The 16,052-nt window shown below is 43.7% G+C and overlaps 1 protein-coding gene across 2 annotated transcripts; it reads right to left on the reverse strand.

Moving 5' to 3' along the window:
* Positions 1-517: 517 nt before the first annotated feature.
* IRF4 (interferon regulatory factor 4) lies at positions 518-15,610 on the reverse strand. Of its 2 annotated transcripts, XM_054592148.1 has the most exons (9): positions 15,563-15,610; positions 13,949-14,228; positions 12,391-12,577; positions 11,500-11,588; positions 10,696-10,840; positions 8,615-8,722; positions 5,865-6,218; positions 2,764-2,876; positions 518-772 (listed from the first exon to the last, which is right to left on the reverse strand). In XM_054592148.1, exons 2-9 carry the CDS (start codon positions 14,165-14,167, stop codon positions 629-631), a joined length of 1,359 nt encoding a protein of 452 aa, XP_054448123.1. In that variant the 5' UTR covers positions 14,168-14,228; positions 15,563-15,610; the 3' UTR covers positions 518-628. The 2 variants fall into 2 exon arrangements, with proteins under 2 accessions (XP_054448123.1, XP_054448124.1); XM_054592149.1 differs by lacking the exon at positions 8,615-8,722.
* Positions 15,611-16,052: the final 442 nt, after the last annotated feature.

Raw genomic sequence — 16,052 nt, forward strand, 5'->3', positions numbered from 1 at the left:
AACAGGGCAGTGAAAGGCAGGGCTTAGGAGCCTACCCTGGGGTAAGACCTAGGCAAAGAGGGGCGATGAGCCACCCCAGAGCTGGAAGCATTGTGGCCCAACCTCAGTTGCGGATTTTTGTTTCCTTCCATAAGCAAGCATTTTCTATAACAACAACATCCCCTGTACATGTTAACCCATTTTTTTTTTTTTTTTTTTTTTTTTTGTGGGCAGAGTGCACTCAGATGGAGATTTTACTTCCCTGAGAAATAGTACAACACTTAAGCACTTTCATCACTCTACTTAGTGGTCAATACTGAAACCCAAATTTTCTCAGTCTTCAAGCAAGAAATAATCCACATAAAACAAAATACAGCACTTAAGTAAATGTAAACACAACCTTTAGTTAATTTTCACAGTTATCATCAATGATGGCAATCTACAGAAGAGCCTAAAGGTCATTCTTCCTTTTGGAATAAGCTCATCTGTTAGATGGAGCTGATTTTCTACACATATTCTTGCTGAGAGTCTCCTCAAGTGTTGAAATGAAGCTCCAATTCCCAAGTTTATCAAAAGAAAAAGAGGGGATTCAATCAGCTGTTGTTGTTAAAGTCAGATATTTACAATGAAACGAAATCACTTGACGTTTTCATTCTTGAATAGAAGAGTGGCGAATAGATCTGTGATAATCCTCCGGACTGCTAATGTGTTCAGGCAAGTCATAGCTCCTTAGAAAATGTCCACTGTTTTGTTGAGCAAAATAATATAGTTGTCTGGCTAGTAGAGGTTCAACCTTTAATGAAATTTTAAGAACATGTTACTAAGACATTCTTTTTACCATCTTACTAAGATACTCTTTTTACTATCCTGCAATTGGGTCATCATTAAATAACCCATAAATATATATAGAGAGTTTAGTAAAGTGAAGTTGAAAGTAGGTGTTATAACACCTCAAAAATTTTATACTTGGAGCCTTCTGAAGAATTAATTTTTGTTAGTCCTTCCATATACCAACCCCTAAACAGAATCTTCTTAATTCTGGGTTTCAATTGAAATTTAAGTTAAAGATAATACTTTTAAATCATCTGTTGCTGAAAATTTACATTTAACCGAGTCTGAAACAAATCAGGTAAAAATGACCACATTAAAAGGAAATTTGAGGTAATACTTAGTGTAATTTAGGCCAATAATTTTACTTTTCTACAACTTCAGTTTGACAGGAACGAGGGGCTCATCCTGAACAGTTTATAATTCCAGGATGATCTAGATAATCTGTATGTTTCTTTAACGAAGAGAAAAGAAAAAGAAGCAAAAGCAACAGCAAAACTGCTATCGTGGGAAAATAAAATTTAATTGATCCCAAATTCATCTAGTGGTCATTAGTGTGGATTGCATTCACCAAAAAAAATTTAACTTTCAGTTCTTCCTGAATTTACAACATGTTAGAAATCTAAATGCTTTCTCAGTCAATTGTGCTATTAAATTGAACCTTTATATTATTTGATATGTAGCAACTTAAGCATAACTTATATAAAGTATCTGGAATAAATTAAATCCATCGTAAAAGGAATAGAAACTCTTGGGTGTACACACACGCATGTCCCTTTTCTGCACCATACAGCGTTATTTCAGGGGTCCTTGCCTGGGAAACCCATCTTTGCCTCACTCATAGGAGAGAAAGTGCATCCAAAAACCCTTAAAATCAGGTTGATGATTTCTAAGTTTATCATCAGCTTCTTAAATGTCATTTATCAATGACAAGTTTAGTCATTTAACAATCCCAGTTGTTAACAAGATTATATTAATAACTATATCAATCATTGGAGCAAATTCATGAGAAAAGCATGAAGTATATAGGATTATATTTTTGTTTATTGGGTTGGTTTTTGATTTTACAATCAAGAAGGACTGCATGTTAAAGATTAGGTAGTGGTTTATTTCAGTTTTCAATAAGACACCTTAGCAGTACTAAAATATGACCTGAATTTTTACATTATTGTGTATGATTTTTTACCTTTGTTACTCATTATCTGGGCCCATTCATAACTCTTGAAGGTATATAGCAATGTAAATTTTTTAAATTCAGAAGTCCTAGGTATTCAAAACTCTTTTCTGCAGCAAATTACTGCTAAATGTTGTCTATATAAACTTTTTTCTTTTTTTGTGAAAAAAGATGTTTACTTGACACAGTTGAACCTATCTTAAATTCTGCTACAGAACATTACAATGGTCTGATATACTTGTATTCCTTGAAAGATTTAGCTGCCTCCAAATAACACATGGCTCTTGGTTTCCAATAATTATAATTTTTTAAAATCTAGAAATAAAAAAGGATTTGGGAAACATTTGAAGGACATACAAAGTATGGAAGTCAATAAATAGCTTCCTATTTGGGAAAAAATTCCTCCATCAAATGAAAATCAGAGAGCATTTTAAAAGTAATATTAAATGTGGAGAATTTTAAAAGACAACTTCTAGCATCAATCATTTTTAAATCCTTATAAAATGGGAATATGACAATTTTCTTGAAAAATAAAAATGGTGCAACCATGGAGTTCAGGGTTAGAGGTTACCTCTCATTTCTGATGAGTAGATTTCTGGGGCTGGGAATAGGACAAGGGTCTCTGGGCTGCACTCCTTGCATCATTCACTGGGTCAAAATTCCTCCCTTACTATTGTCCCAGGTCACTTGACATTTACTTTTCATGTGATATGTCTTTAAACAGAAGATTGCTCTTGACGAAGAATAGGGAAACAATCATTTAAATGTGACTGAATACTCACGTGAGCGGTGATGAGTTTCCTTTGCCTCTGGGGATCTGGAAACTCCTCCCCGAAACACAGAGTTACCTGGAATCTTGGCAGGGGTCGGCCATGGTGAGCAAAAGCTTGCAACTCTGGAGAAATCCGACAAGGAAAAAAAATAAAACATGCTCAGGACCCTCATAACTGAGCATACCAGGTTAAAATAGTAAGCAAAAGCTCTATGTTGATTCTGAAGACAAAAGTAGGAATGAGTACTCTTTATTTCTAAGTGGTGTTTTTAACCTGTAGATCCCAGATGGAAAACTGCATGTACATGTACATATGTGTACTTTTGCTGAGAGGGCTCCAGGCCTCACTTGATTCTTCAAGTGGAATACCCCTTGCAGGTTAAGAAGCTTGCTTTGCAGTATTGGACCCATGAGGATGCAAAAGGTAGCAGAAAGGAGTGAAGGAGGAAGAAAAAGGAAGAGATATGTAGTAGTTATGTTGAGGCAAAATAATTTATACGAAAAAGAAATTTTCTCTTAAAAAAATCAGAATTTTCTGACTTGTCCCATTACTTAAAAACCTCATTTCAAAACTGCTCAGCCCTCATAATCCTGTATCTGTTACCCAGGACCTCTATGTGACGCAGGCCCCAAAGAAAATGCTTGATGTTATCTTGGAGACTGAGCGCCAGTATGGGCAGCTACATCCCACTTGGCATTAGGCCCAAACTGTGTGACTTTGGGCGGACTTTTTGCCTGTCTTCTCGACAGAGGGTGACTTGAGATGAGAAGGGTAGCAATGAAGCCGTAGGGGCCCCCCACATTTGTGGATGTGCAGATCCTGAAGCCACCACTCCTACCTTAAGGATGCAAAATAGAGAATGGAACACTGTTGAAAACATGTGTTCAACCCCTCACCCACACTCAAGATAACGCATGCCTCTAGCTGCTCCTCTTCTTTCCGCTAGACTCAAATGTCATGTCCACAAAAGAAACGTGCTTACACAGTTTCTGCTACAACTTCTGTGGAACAGCACCCGGTTGCATCTTTATCAGATCCGCACCCTTGAGCTCTGCCTCTGGGGGCTGTCCCTAGTAGTCTGCAAATCCTGAATGGGTAGATAGCAAAGATTTCCACTGTTCTCTTCAACTGAAGAGAAGTTTCTAGCTAACTCACTGGACTATTTGACTTCCTGCTCTTTTTTTTCTTCCAGAATTCAAATCAAACCTAACTGACTTTAGTCAGAATGTATAAAAGGCATTTACACTACGGAGGTCTGGCTACACCTACACAAACTAATCAGAATGGCGAGTTGGTACAGTTCTCTGAAAAAGCCATGCCTCAGATGCTTGATAACATGAGAACCTCTGTGATTATGCAGCGCTGGTCCACACTGCTACAGTTTTCAAGTTTACAGGTCCCTCCTTGCACCTTGATGACCACTGAAAGATAAGTTTGCTGTGGACAAAAAGCACAGCTCTTGGTTACAGGAGAAAAAAAAAAGAAAACAAAACAACTCTTGCTCATAGATAAATACTAAATTCTAGGAAAGTGAATTCATAGTCTGAGGATGCTGGTACCTGGCACGTCATGCCTGCCTGCCTGCTTCTTGCCTGTTTCCACCTCTCAGTTCACTGTGACTCAAAGAAGAATTCATAGCCTAGTTAGAATAAGAGGAGTCTGCCTTACTAACACATGCATGGTAAGAGAAACTCAGAGAAACAAGTGCCATTTCCCTGAGGTTCCTTAATTAAAGCCCTAATCCTGGGGTAGCTTCTGGGTCCAAAGAGACCCAGATCCACAATCTTTGAGATCCAAACCCGGAAGGCTCTTTCAGACTCCACTACAGAATAGAAGGTACAGACAGGGCACCTGTAAGAGGCTCTTGGCCACTTTCAAGACTCCATCACGATCTCCACGCTGAGCCCCAGGACAGACAGAACAGTCACAACACTGGCCTGGAGACAATTCTGCAGCTCAGTTAGGGAGGGGCACACAAACCCATGTGGCTTTTTCACCCATGGTACTGCCTTGGGGAACCAGAGGCTCAGTTCTCCCTCTTCTTCTTGTCACACCTCTGGGGGAGGGTTAGTCATCTAGGGAGATATTTGTTTGGGGGCACTAGAAGATAATTTGAATGAGCATAAGCAAATTTGGGTAACTTAAACCCAAAAGGCTGAGCAAATGTTAGTGGTGCCTGAGCGCAGAGGTGTTTCATATTTTTATTTCAAAGGAACTGAATTAAGATGCACATTCCAGGAGAGGAGAGGCACAAGAAAACCCAAAGACATAGGGTGTTTCTGAAGGGGGCACTTAAAAAAAATAGGTTAAGGGCGAGGTAGAGAAAGAATTGTCAATTAGCTGGAAGGTTAGAACAGCTTTCTGCCTCAGAAAGAGGCAGCCGCCAATATCAATTGCTAAGTGAACACTTTGGATGAAGTTTCAACAATAATGTAGCCAACGGTTTCACAAAAGCCAGCCCAGGGCTAATTTAATTGTCATGAAATAAAAACTAGGAAAATAAAACTTACTGGTTCTGAAAAATATGATTTGAAACACCCATATCATAAAGATAGCTTAAGCCTTCTCATAATTTTCCTTTTGAAAAATCAGTTCAACACACTCATCCTTGGCCCACCTGCGGGAGGACATCTGCATAACTATGACACATCTCATAACCAAGAATGGTAACGACAGATTTCTAACAGTTGCAATTTTCCTAAGAACCTTAAAAGACCTGAAACATCAACATGTATGTTTGCTGAGATCGTACTGTCTATAAAACACAGATCTGATTACCAGGTGACTATTTGTGGAATTCCAGAAGTTCCGAGTCATCAGCCTGAACCACAGTCCCCCTGAGCAATCTCCCTCCTCTTCACACCATTCTGCTGATGGAAAGGAGCAGGTGGTAAGAGGAGAAGTGAGATGTGAGACAAACAAGGAACCTGTTCTGGGATCGTGCCCAGTGGATTCAGGGGTTAACACAAGGAAGACCTCTGTCCGCGTGGAGTGATGTGCTGTTTTTGACCACTGTGGCAGACCCATTGTGGCCATAATCATCTTTATTCTCTTTATGTAAGGCTCATGGTATGAGGCACTCAATTCTAATTGATAATTAGGTGCATTACCTGATAAAAACTGCTGTGTGTCAAATAGCTTGCAGGTCTGGTCTCTCTCCAGTTTGTTGGGCCGGTCACTGCACAGTGCCAAGGGTCCGTCCCAGTAGATCCTGCTCTGGCACAGTCTTTTGGCATAAAGCCCATCAGGGGCCATCCAGAGGACCACACCCCTTTCTAGGTGGCTCAGCAGTTTCTCGATGTTTTTCCTCTGACCATTGTCCTCTGGGTAGGGGAAGAGGACCTGGTCCAGGTTACTGGCATCATAGGTGTGTCCATGGGAGATCCGACAGCCTTCGGGGCTGGCTGTGGTCAACTCTTTCACTAGGATTTCCCGGTAATACAAACAGATGTGGAGCCGACAGTCTGCAAACAGAACATTTTTGGGTCAATGCTAAGGTACCAAAAGGGACCAAGAAGCATTGCATGCCCACCAGGATACCAGACTACCAGCCAGAACAAAGAATATTTGGTGGGACACTGATACCCCAACATGCCCTGTAGAAAGTAAAAAGTTCCAAGGTCAAGGAAGTCTAAGGCATGCTGCATGCCTTTCTCTCCCTCCTGGACATTCACAGACAGTGAGAGCTGCTGGAGAAGTCCCCCGGGAAATCAATTTGATGTTGTCCAACTCAGCATTTTCCAAATTTATGGGACCATGGGTTTGGGGAGGGTGGGGGAGCAAAACTTTCATTAGTTTTCTGCAAAATATGTTTGACTTGTATTAGAAAGCACTACTATTAAGAACTTCCTGTGTCATTTTTGTGTATGTGTGTTTGATGATGGTAGTGGTGATGTCTAAAATACTAAATCACGTACCACTGAACAAAAATTCATCTTTAGACATGGCAATCAGTTTGATTTTGGAGAAAGTAAACCCTAAGTTTAATTTTTACTAGCAAAAATAAAAAAAAGAGTAAAATGTTTCAGGAGGAAAAAAGCAAATATGCCCACACATTTGAAACAACCCTAAAATATCAATATGATGTCATTAGGTTAAAAATATGTATATGTTGAAGTTTCAAGAAGGCTCAGAACCAAGGCCCTAACAGTGGTGATCTTTGGGTGGTGGGAATGTGATGTTTATTTTTCATTTTTGTTTTTCTGCTTTTTAAATTAGTTTTTACACTATGTATGTACTACTTGTATAATAAAATTAATTCATGTGGAAAGAAAGTAATCAAATGAGAGAAATGTTATGAGAGTAAAGCTGAAATTCTACTAGGTTATGTGTTTAAAGTCTGAAAATAACTCTAAAATGATGCTTTCTGAAACATCAAATGAGGTGCATTTATTTATGAAATTTTGATCATTTCAGAACCTTCTTTAAAATCTGACTCACAGACTGAAAGGAACAAGTAGGTTTGCAAAAGTCCCCTTAAATTGAAATGCAAAAGGGCTTACCATCACTAGCTGCAGGGGATTTAACAAGGAATGGGAATGGCAGTTCTCTAATAAGTGCACTCAATTAATCTGTATTATTCATGCCCAAAACAGAAACCCACAAAACCCTCTTATTCTTCAATGGCAGGTTTGTAGACTTAACCCACACAACTGTCTTCAATTTCTGTTGTTGTAAACACTGGCTGGGAACAGCACGGGGGTGCAGCCTGATGAGAGTGGGCGTTGGCCATTAGAGGTGACTTCCAGGGCAGGTTTCATTTCATTTAATGTCACCAGAAATCACGAGGTCAGTGATATAAATAGCTGTTTATTTCCTACTTTTCAGGCACTCACATAAGATTTAGGTGCTCAAGAAAGGGTCTGAAAGTTTCTAAAAACAAACACAAGCCTTTCTGCTCAGAAAAATCTTTTCCCCTCCATCACTCAGGGGCATCTCAGAAAGGGAGGCAGCGGCTTCATTCAGAACTTTGGAATCAAAAAGAACTAAACCATAAAGATCCAGCTCCCCTCAGAGCAAGAAAGGTCCTCAAAACCCTTGTCTCTGATAACTTGAGAATTGAGTTTATATTTTTTATCACTGATTTTTAAAGAAGTAGGGTTGGTTTGGGGGACACAAGAGAATCCAGGAGCTTAAGCTTTTCATTGCTAAAATAAATACAAATCCCATTCTTAAATAATCTAACACATTATCTAAAAAAATAAATATATGAACACTATATATGCTTAATATACCTTGAGGTGTCTTCCTTAAAAACAGGTAAGATAGAGGTGCCAAGATTCTTTTAGAAGTGACACTTCAAATATCACATCTAATCCTCTTTTTTTTCCTTTTGCAAAACATATCAAAGGTCGGAGAAAGACCACAATACTCACACAAATGCAATGAACACAAAGCAGCCAAAAATAATGTCCCCAGGGTGCTGATGAGAAAGACTTGTTTGTGGCTAAATCTGGAAGGGTGATCGGCACAAAGAGAACCCTGATGCTGTTTTCTAAGAAATTATACTACATTGTGAAGATGTTAGCTGAAGAGGGGCCCTAGGTAAATGAAAATGGAGTGTCTGCATATTCTTGGAAATTCAGATAGATGCCAATGGAGAACTTAAAATGACTCAACCAGCACGTAGAATTGAATCAGAATCATTGTGGGCTTCTCAGTGCTAACTTTGCTAATGCTGTTCCTCATTCACAAGGGTGGAGAGTTCAGATGTGTCCATACAGATCCAGGCACCAGTTGGAGGAGCGAGTGCCCACAGGGTTGTGCTCGCCAACTGCCCCATCAATTCTACCCAAAAGTGAGGGTGAGCGCCGCAGACACAGGCCACCTGTGGGTGCCTTCGGATGTACACCGCACTCACCTGAGAGGGCCAAGGCTTCGGCAGACCTTATGCTTGGCTCTATGGGGATTCCAGAGGCCTGGGACTCAGGCGGGGCACAAGCATAAAAGGTTCCTGTCACCTGGCAACCTGTATTTGCAAATAAAAGTCAGAGTTCGTCCACACATAGGGAGGCCTGCACCAACCCCGGGAGTGAAGGGCTACAGGCTGGCCCTCCAGAGCCGACCACTGGCTCTCTCAACAGGTAAAGACAAGCTGAAAGTCTGATGGGAAAAACAAAAGCCAAAGGAGGAAGGAGCTTTTTCACAGCTTTGGAAGGAAACTCTGAACTTTTCCTCTGTAATTTTCCTTTCCTTCCTTCTTCCTTTCCTTCCTTCCTTCCTTTCCTTCCTCCCTCCCTTTCTTCCTTTCTTTGTCAATACCTCTATCACCACACATAATTACCATTTTGTGTGTGTGTGTTGAAGACACTTAAGACCTACTCTCTTGACAACTTTTATTATCAAATATTATACAGTATTTTCAACTGTTAAATCCCCAGAATGTATTCATCTTATAATTGAGAGATTTACCCTTTGACCAATATCCCTCCATAACTGATAAACAGGAAAACTGAGATTCAGAGAGATGAAGTGATTTGCCCCTGTTCACACAGCAAGTTCACAGCAGAACTGTGAGCTCAGGTCCATCAGAGTTCTCAGGCCAAAGAGTCCAATTAATACCTTGCACATTACTTAATGTCACCTAATGCTTCAAAATATGTCTGCCTATTCCATCTTTTTGCACACGTCTAGGCATTGTCTCTTTACTGAAATTATTAGTTTAGTAGAGCCATATGCACTGGACATAGGTCTGAATTTCAGAAACAGGTTTAATATTTGCAAATTCCCCCACTATGATATGGAAAACCAATCTTTGCTGCAAATCATTCCCGAGAGTTCTTTTGTAAACATGCTACTCAATACAAACCTTAAACAATGGTGTACTTCTTCAATACCATAAGTCAACAGTGACTAGAATATAACTAGAAAAAGGGGAACTGACCGAATAGTCTTAGAATGTACAAAAGAATCTATGTGTTGACCATTCTCATGATTTCTATTTAAATAACTAACTCAAGAGTTCTAAAAGCATGTGTTGTGCTGTACTAAATATACTATTTGAAATTTTCTTTTCACTTAACTAATTAGTGCTTCTGTTGAAAGATCTCATCTTGAAGTCTGGGGAACCCCTATAGGCATGGAACCACATCTAATCTAGAATGATCCAAAACCAGCGCTACATACCCTGTGGAAACTTTTAATGTTTTTTAAATAGTATTGATTCATTCTTTTCTTGTTATCACCTCTAGTCCCAAGAACAACTACAATGGGAACACCATTGTTTAAGAGAAATATACTAGCTCAATAATCTCCTGGGGTCCCTGTGGAGGGGGAAGGGTTGGGCACAGCTGTAGTAAACCCATTTTACAGATATATAGACAGAAATAGATCAGCGAAATTTTGTGGACCTCAGTCAACATTAAGAAACAATCCAGGGGGGAAGACTGCTAAAATCCACTATTTTTTTTTGCCAAAGATTAAAAATAAAGCTTAAGATTATTCAAGAAGGAGGAAATATGTTAACGTGTTGAATAGATAACTTAAAAAACATAGATAAGCAATTTGACATCTGACATTTCCTATTTTAAGGGTAAGGTTGGGCTTTGGAGTTAGAAGATCTAAAGTAGAGTAGCTCCACTCTCCTAGAGCACATTCTGTGAGCTCGCCTCTATAAAAATGGAGCTGCTTTTAGCTACTTGAAATGACCTCTGTGATGTTTAAATAAGATTCCACATAAGGTCGTTGTAAGCATAGGTCCTGGCACATGGAGGCCCGGCATTAGTAAACCTTGGCATTCTTCCTCTGAGGACCTTATCATCCCACAGGATGGAGAAAACTCTCCTTCCCTACATGTGAAGTCTTTCCCAGCAGTCCTGATAAGGGAAAAAACTTGTGGTTCTGCCCAGAAGGACAGATCAGAGAGACCAAGGCCCTTTGGCCAGGGTTGCTCTGCTGGGTCAGATGCAGCCACGGGAAACAGCCCAAGTACACAATCTTTACCATTCTCACAAGCTGGGCCTTGCCAGTGGTGGCTTCGGGGTCCAAATGTCACAGGACATTGATATGGGATTTCAGGGTGTGGCTGGTCAGGGACGTACTCCCTCCAACTCCGGTCGTGTGGTGGCATCATGTAGTTATGAACCTGCTAAAGAGATGAAAGCAACCAGATTAGCAAAGATGGTTTGTTGGCCTTGGGAAAGGGGAGTAAATTCTTTCATATCCTCCCAAACTCCTCAGGCAATCTATTAATTGGCTGCAGCCCAATCATTTTATCATTTGAAAGACTCTGGAGTGAATGGCTCATCACTCTAGGTAAAAAATAGCCATAAAGAATCAAAAAAAGCACAATGGAGACAGTGTTGTAAAGTAATGATTTATGTAAATCTTCATCATATGGTTAAACCTGGCACCAAAAGTACTGTGAGGAAATTAGCCTTTTTTTCCCCACCAAAGTGAACACAACAGAGCTGTAATTCACATCAGAAAAGTCTAAAGAGATCATCTGCCCTGTGGTTTCACATGATATTAAGTACTACTTCCAAAATCTTCAACTTCCACAATAGGTCTGTTTCCCAGAAGATTTCAGAATCAGTAGTAGAAATCTATACCAACAGGCAGACATACCAACTCCTCCCTGACTTAAAACCAACACTGATAGCAACACCAGGTTGAAAGTGGGACATTCATTCAATGACCAGGGATTTGGTTTGGTTGTTTGACTAGGATCAAAAAACGTTTTGCTGTTTTTGTTTGTGTATTTTTCCCCAGCCTTCCCTTCTAGAAGCCCTGTGCCCTCTACCATACCTGAGCTGGGAGTGAGGTGTAAGGCGTTGTCATGGTGTAGGGGTGGCTCATGGTCATCTGTGGGTCCTCTAGGGTGAGCTGCTTTGCTCCTATGTGTTTTTGCAAAAGGGAAATGGCACAGTGTGAAAAAAAGGAACTGACATAACTAAACATCAAATCTTAGAAAAATATCTGAGGATTTAATTCCTAGAATACATAGTAGTGTTGACAAATAAGACATTTTTTCAGCAATTCCCTTGGGCAATTATTTGTTCATTCTATTAAACTGGATTTCTACAAGGTCTTGCTGTGTGTGAATGCACCTGTGTGTGATAGAAAGGGCCCCGCCAGCAAAACATCCTGCAAATGAAGTCACATGTAGGGTTTGTTTAAAATGCCGATTCCTGGGCTCTACTCTAACCCAATGTCAGAAGCTTGGACAGAGAGAATCTGAATTTTAATAAGCAGCCCAGCTGATCATAGTACAGTTTAAAAGTTGACATTTTTATTTCTATAAATAGTAGCAATACATGGATGTATATATGCTTCCCTTCTACGAAAAGTTAATCATGAAAGACTGACAGATAAAGCTTTGAATAAGTTTTCCATTTTTTTTGTTGGGGAATTGGGCCCATAACTAAGGAGAATTAACTGGAAAACACACATGTGCAGACAGGTGCACACAAGCAGGTAGAGCCTTGGACTCTGAGAAAGTACCCTATGCTAATATCACAAGAATGTCAGTTAATGACCCCGAGAACTTGGACAATGAGCCTCCTGGGCCTGAACATGAGGCAGATGGTAGGCAGGCTAGGAAAAAACAAAAACAGAAAAGTGAGCTTCAGAATGAAATTAAGGTGTTACCACTGTCTGACTGCCAATATTCTGTGGCCCCAAATCAGGAAGTCCCACCTTTTTTGGCTCCCTCAGGAACAATCCTGTATACTTTGTAGGGATCTGAGATGTCCAGCTGGCTTCTCTCAACCAGTTCCTCAAAGTCATTGCTTTTGTTCAAAGCACAACGTAAACGTGTCTTCCAGGTAGGAGGGTCTGGCTTGTCGATGCCTTCCCTGAATTTCCCTTTAAAGAGTGCCCATGCCTTGTGAGGAAGAAGAGGAAAAAAGTTGAAATACAGGTCCTTTAAAAAAAGAATCTGGGAATTGTATTTCTAAACAAAAGTATGATGCTTCAGTGCTTCATATTTACTCTGTTAATCAAAATGTAGGGCAGAAACATACCAGGTACCTTCTATGTACAATACTGGTCTCTATCATTGCTGAATTGAAGACAAGTGGTTCGAACATTCTCTAAGTATTCGTGATAGGTGGGTAAGATGTAAATGAGCCCTGGAGAAGGACCTATTCACCCAGTTTCTGAAACGCATTTGATTGTAACTAGGGACAGAGCTGTGGGATGAGCTTCTCCCATTGAACACTTCTGGTCAGACAATCTGAGGTATTCTGAGAGCAAATTCCCTGAGGAAGTCCCCTATGCCTGTTCTGCCCACAGGTGGTGGGCATGGGCCCTAATGCACAGTTCATTGGGTAAACTCCTCTAGGGGAAAACAGTCATGAAGGGAACACACACACAGGAAGATCCAGAGAGTCTCAAAACAGAGATCCTTGAGGGAGAAGGATAGAGGAGAAAGAGAAACAGAGAAATCCAAAAGGCTGTGGGCGGGGGGATGTGAGAGACACAGAAACCTAAAGAAAATTCCAGAGAGAGACTTGGAAAGAGGGAGTCAGGCAAAACAGAGGCAGAGACTGAGAGGGAAAAACACGGAAGGGCCCAAAGAGAAGTGGAACGAGAGAGAGCCCCCTTACCTCATCCCCCCAGAGACACTGATTGAACCAGAGGGGGAAAATATTCAGAGAGAGACAAAGAGCGAGAAAACAGGCAAACACAGAGAGAGTGAAAGAGACAGTAAAACAGACTGACTCCAGCACACCCATGGGCGCTCACAGAGACAGAGAGATGAAGAGAGACAAAAGTTAATCAGAGGAGGCAAGGAAGGATCGAGGGGTACAGAAAGAGGCTCAATGGAAACAGAGAAACCCACAAAAATGCAACCATGAACACTCAAGCCAGTGCCCTGAGATGGTTGACCTGCTCTGATCAAGCCAACAGATGCTTCCCTGCCGCTGGAATCTTCTGACTCCCTGGAGGCTGCTCGCATCACACGTTCGGGATCTGGACCTGGTCCTCTAGTTTTTTGAAATCACTAGAGAAGCTGAAACTTCTCTCCTCTCAGGGCTTCCGGCCCCTGGACACCTGATGCTCCCTGGCCGCCTGGCCTGCCCAGCCGGGGCCACCCCTTCCAGTCGGTCCTGTGCCTGTACCCTTTCCTTTGAGAACCACCGAGCGGGCGCATCGAGCACGGACTGGGCTCACCGCAGAGTGGATTCAGGATCCGTCGGGCTCTCTGGGGCCCTCCCCCATCCCGACCGCGGGCTCCCCACGTGTGTGTAACCTTGAAGAGGGCGGCGTCCTCCTCGCGGTTGTAGTCCTGCTTGCCCGCGTGCTTCCATGGGATGCGGAAGATGCTCTTCTCCTCGTTCTCCCACACCAGCCCTGGGTACTTGCCGCTGTCGATCTGGTCGATCAGCCACTGGCGGAGCTTCCCATTGCCGCAGCTCACAGAGCTCATGCCGAACTCTCCACCTCGGCTGCCACCACCCTCCAGGTTCATGCCCAGCGCGCCGAATGCCGCCCTCTCGCGCCCAGGATCTGCCTCCAGCACTCACTCTGCGCTGCAGGGGAGAGGAAGGCCGCCCTTAAGCTCCGTCGCACAGTGCTCAGTGTTACCCAGTCCCAAATCGCCCTGGCAATGACCACGAGGCCCGGAGTCTCGAGGCAGAGAGGCGCGCTACGCAGTGAATGTCATCAAAGTTCCTTGAGAAAAGACATCTCAGCTAGCCCGGGTTCGTCCCCTTAGAGAGCACCGTCCTGCCTCCTCCTGAGCGCGCCCTCCGCGGAGTCTATCTTCCTACCCCATTCTCTAGATTCTGCGTTCTTGTTACGCACTCCACATACCAAGACACACAACTCGAGCCTTTGTGCACACTCATCGAGCCGCCACCCTTCTTGGCACCACGTTTGCACACTCACTCGCAGTTCCTGCTCCTCTTTGCCCATCCTGAATTTATTGTCAGTCCATTTCCTCCTCACTATCAGTTTCCACCCTTGCCTACTCCCCATTTCACACTCATTTGGTGACCCCTGCGCGCCAATTTCGCACGCGGGCTAGCCTGCAGTCGGGTCGTTTCAGGTGCTCAGCGCCCAGCAACTCTTCTCCGGGCCTTCTCCCTCACTAATACTTTTTGTCTCAAGAATAGTCCAAGCCCTCGCCAAAGAGCAAGGATCAAGTAGGCCCTGAGGGCAACAAACGGCAGTGACCTGGCCCTTGGCAAGGAGCGCAGCCAAGTAGCGGGAGATACACAGGCGGCGCGTGTAGTGCCAGCCCGATCCTGGAGGCCCGCGAAGGAGAGCGGCAGAGGGGAGGGCGAGGGACCAGGGAGGACTGCGGTGGGGCTGTAGAGCGCAGGCCCCGAGTGCCCCAAATTTGGAGCTCCTCCCCCTCCAGCACCAGCCAGGGAAACACGCGCCGGAGGCTGCAGTGGGTTTGGGCCCCTTACGAAGGAGCAGGGCAAGGGACCTCAGAAGTAAGAGGTTCTCCCCTGCGGGGGTGACTGCCGCCCCACGTGGATGCCTTCGACTGCCCCGTCTCTGCCACTCCTGAGGACCTAAAAGTCTTGTTCTCCCATCTGGTCCAGCGGGTGCCACCGCCCTGTCCCAGCCGGCGCTGGACCGCCCCGAAGAGTGGTGGGGACAGGGGAGCGGGATGAGACTGTGGAGACGCTGGGGAAATGCCCCGGGGGCCCTCCGCAGAGTCCTCACAAAAGCTATGGGCCCTGAGCACACAGGGTGGGAGTCGGGAATCCCTTAAGGGGAGCGTACTTTCTCCCGGCTCCGAAGCTGGGGTCTCCTGCGCTGTGAAATGGTCCCTATGACTTCTGTCCTTTCGCTCAGGTTTCTCTATAGTGCCAACCTCACATCTATGCTCCAGCCAGACCCCAGGTCTTACCTTGCCCCGGACTCAGAGCTGAGGGCAGCAGTGGGTCCCAAGTTCAAGTGGTGAAACTAAGACTCTGAGGTGAGAAAGAGGAACTTTAAGAGCTTGAAACCCGCGCTGGGGGGCGGGGCCTACGGCTGGGCGGGGCTAATTGCTCCTGCGAGGGGCGGAGAGGGGGCGCTGCGAGCTGAGAGCACTGCCCCGCAGGCGAGTCCGCGGCCAAGGGTTCAAGGGCACCCGCATGCGAGGGTCGGCCGAGGCTAGGCTGGGGACTCCGGCACACTCTGCCACCCTCTTCGCGCTTCTTGAGTTGGGAACGCAGGGCCTCGACGACCCTCACTTGCGGTGGTTTCCTGAGAGAGGCAAGGCGCGAAATGGGGACCTCGCCTCCGCTCCAGGACCTGCGGGAGGCCGGTCAATAACTAATAACACCCAAACGACTGCTACGCAGTTTAGGAGGGAAGTGGGGGATGTGTAGGAGCGGGAATCTGGTGAGAAGGGG

Source organism: Pteronotus mesoamericanus, unplaced genomic scaffold (assembly GCF_021234165.1).
Source record: "Pteronotus mesoamericanus isolate MK-2021 breed Mesoamerican mustached bat unplaced genomic scaffold, CSHL_Meso_final scaffold_31, whole genome shotgun sequence".
In the NCBI taxonomy this organism is placed as follows: domain Eukaryota; kingdom Metazoa; phylum Chordata; class Mammalia; order Chiroptera; family Mormoopidae; genus Pteronotus; species Pteronotus mesoamericanus.

Bases quoted from the DNA above. Each gene is read 5' to 3' on its own strand.
- IRF4 (XM_054592148.1), bottom strand. From the start codon at position 14,167: ATGAACCTGGAGGGTGGTGGCAGCCGAGGTGGAGAGTTCGGCATGAGC. The intron at 12,578-13,948 runs GTTACACACACG...CTTCCTCACAAG, and splicing joins AGGACGCCGCCCTCTTCAAG to GCATGGGCACTCTTTAAAGG. The intron at 6,219-8,614 runs GTGAGTGCGGTG...TTCTGTTTGCAG, and splicing joins CGAAGCCTTGGCCCTCTCAG to ACTGTCGGCTCCACATCTGT.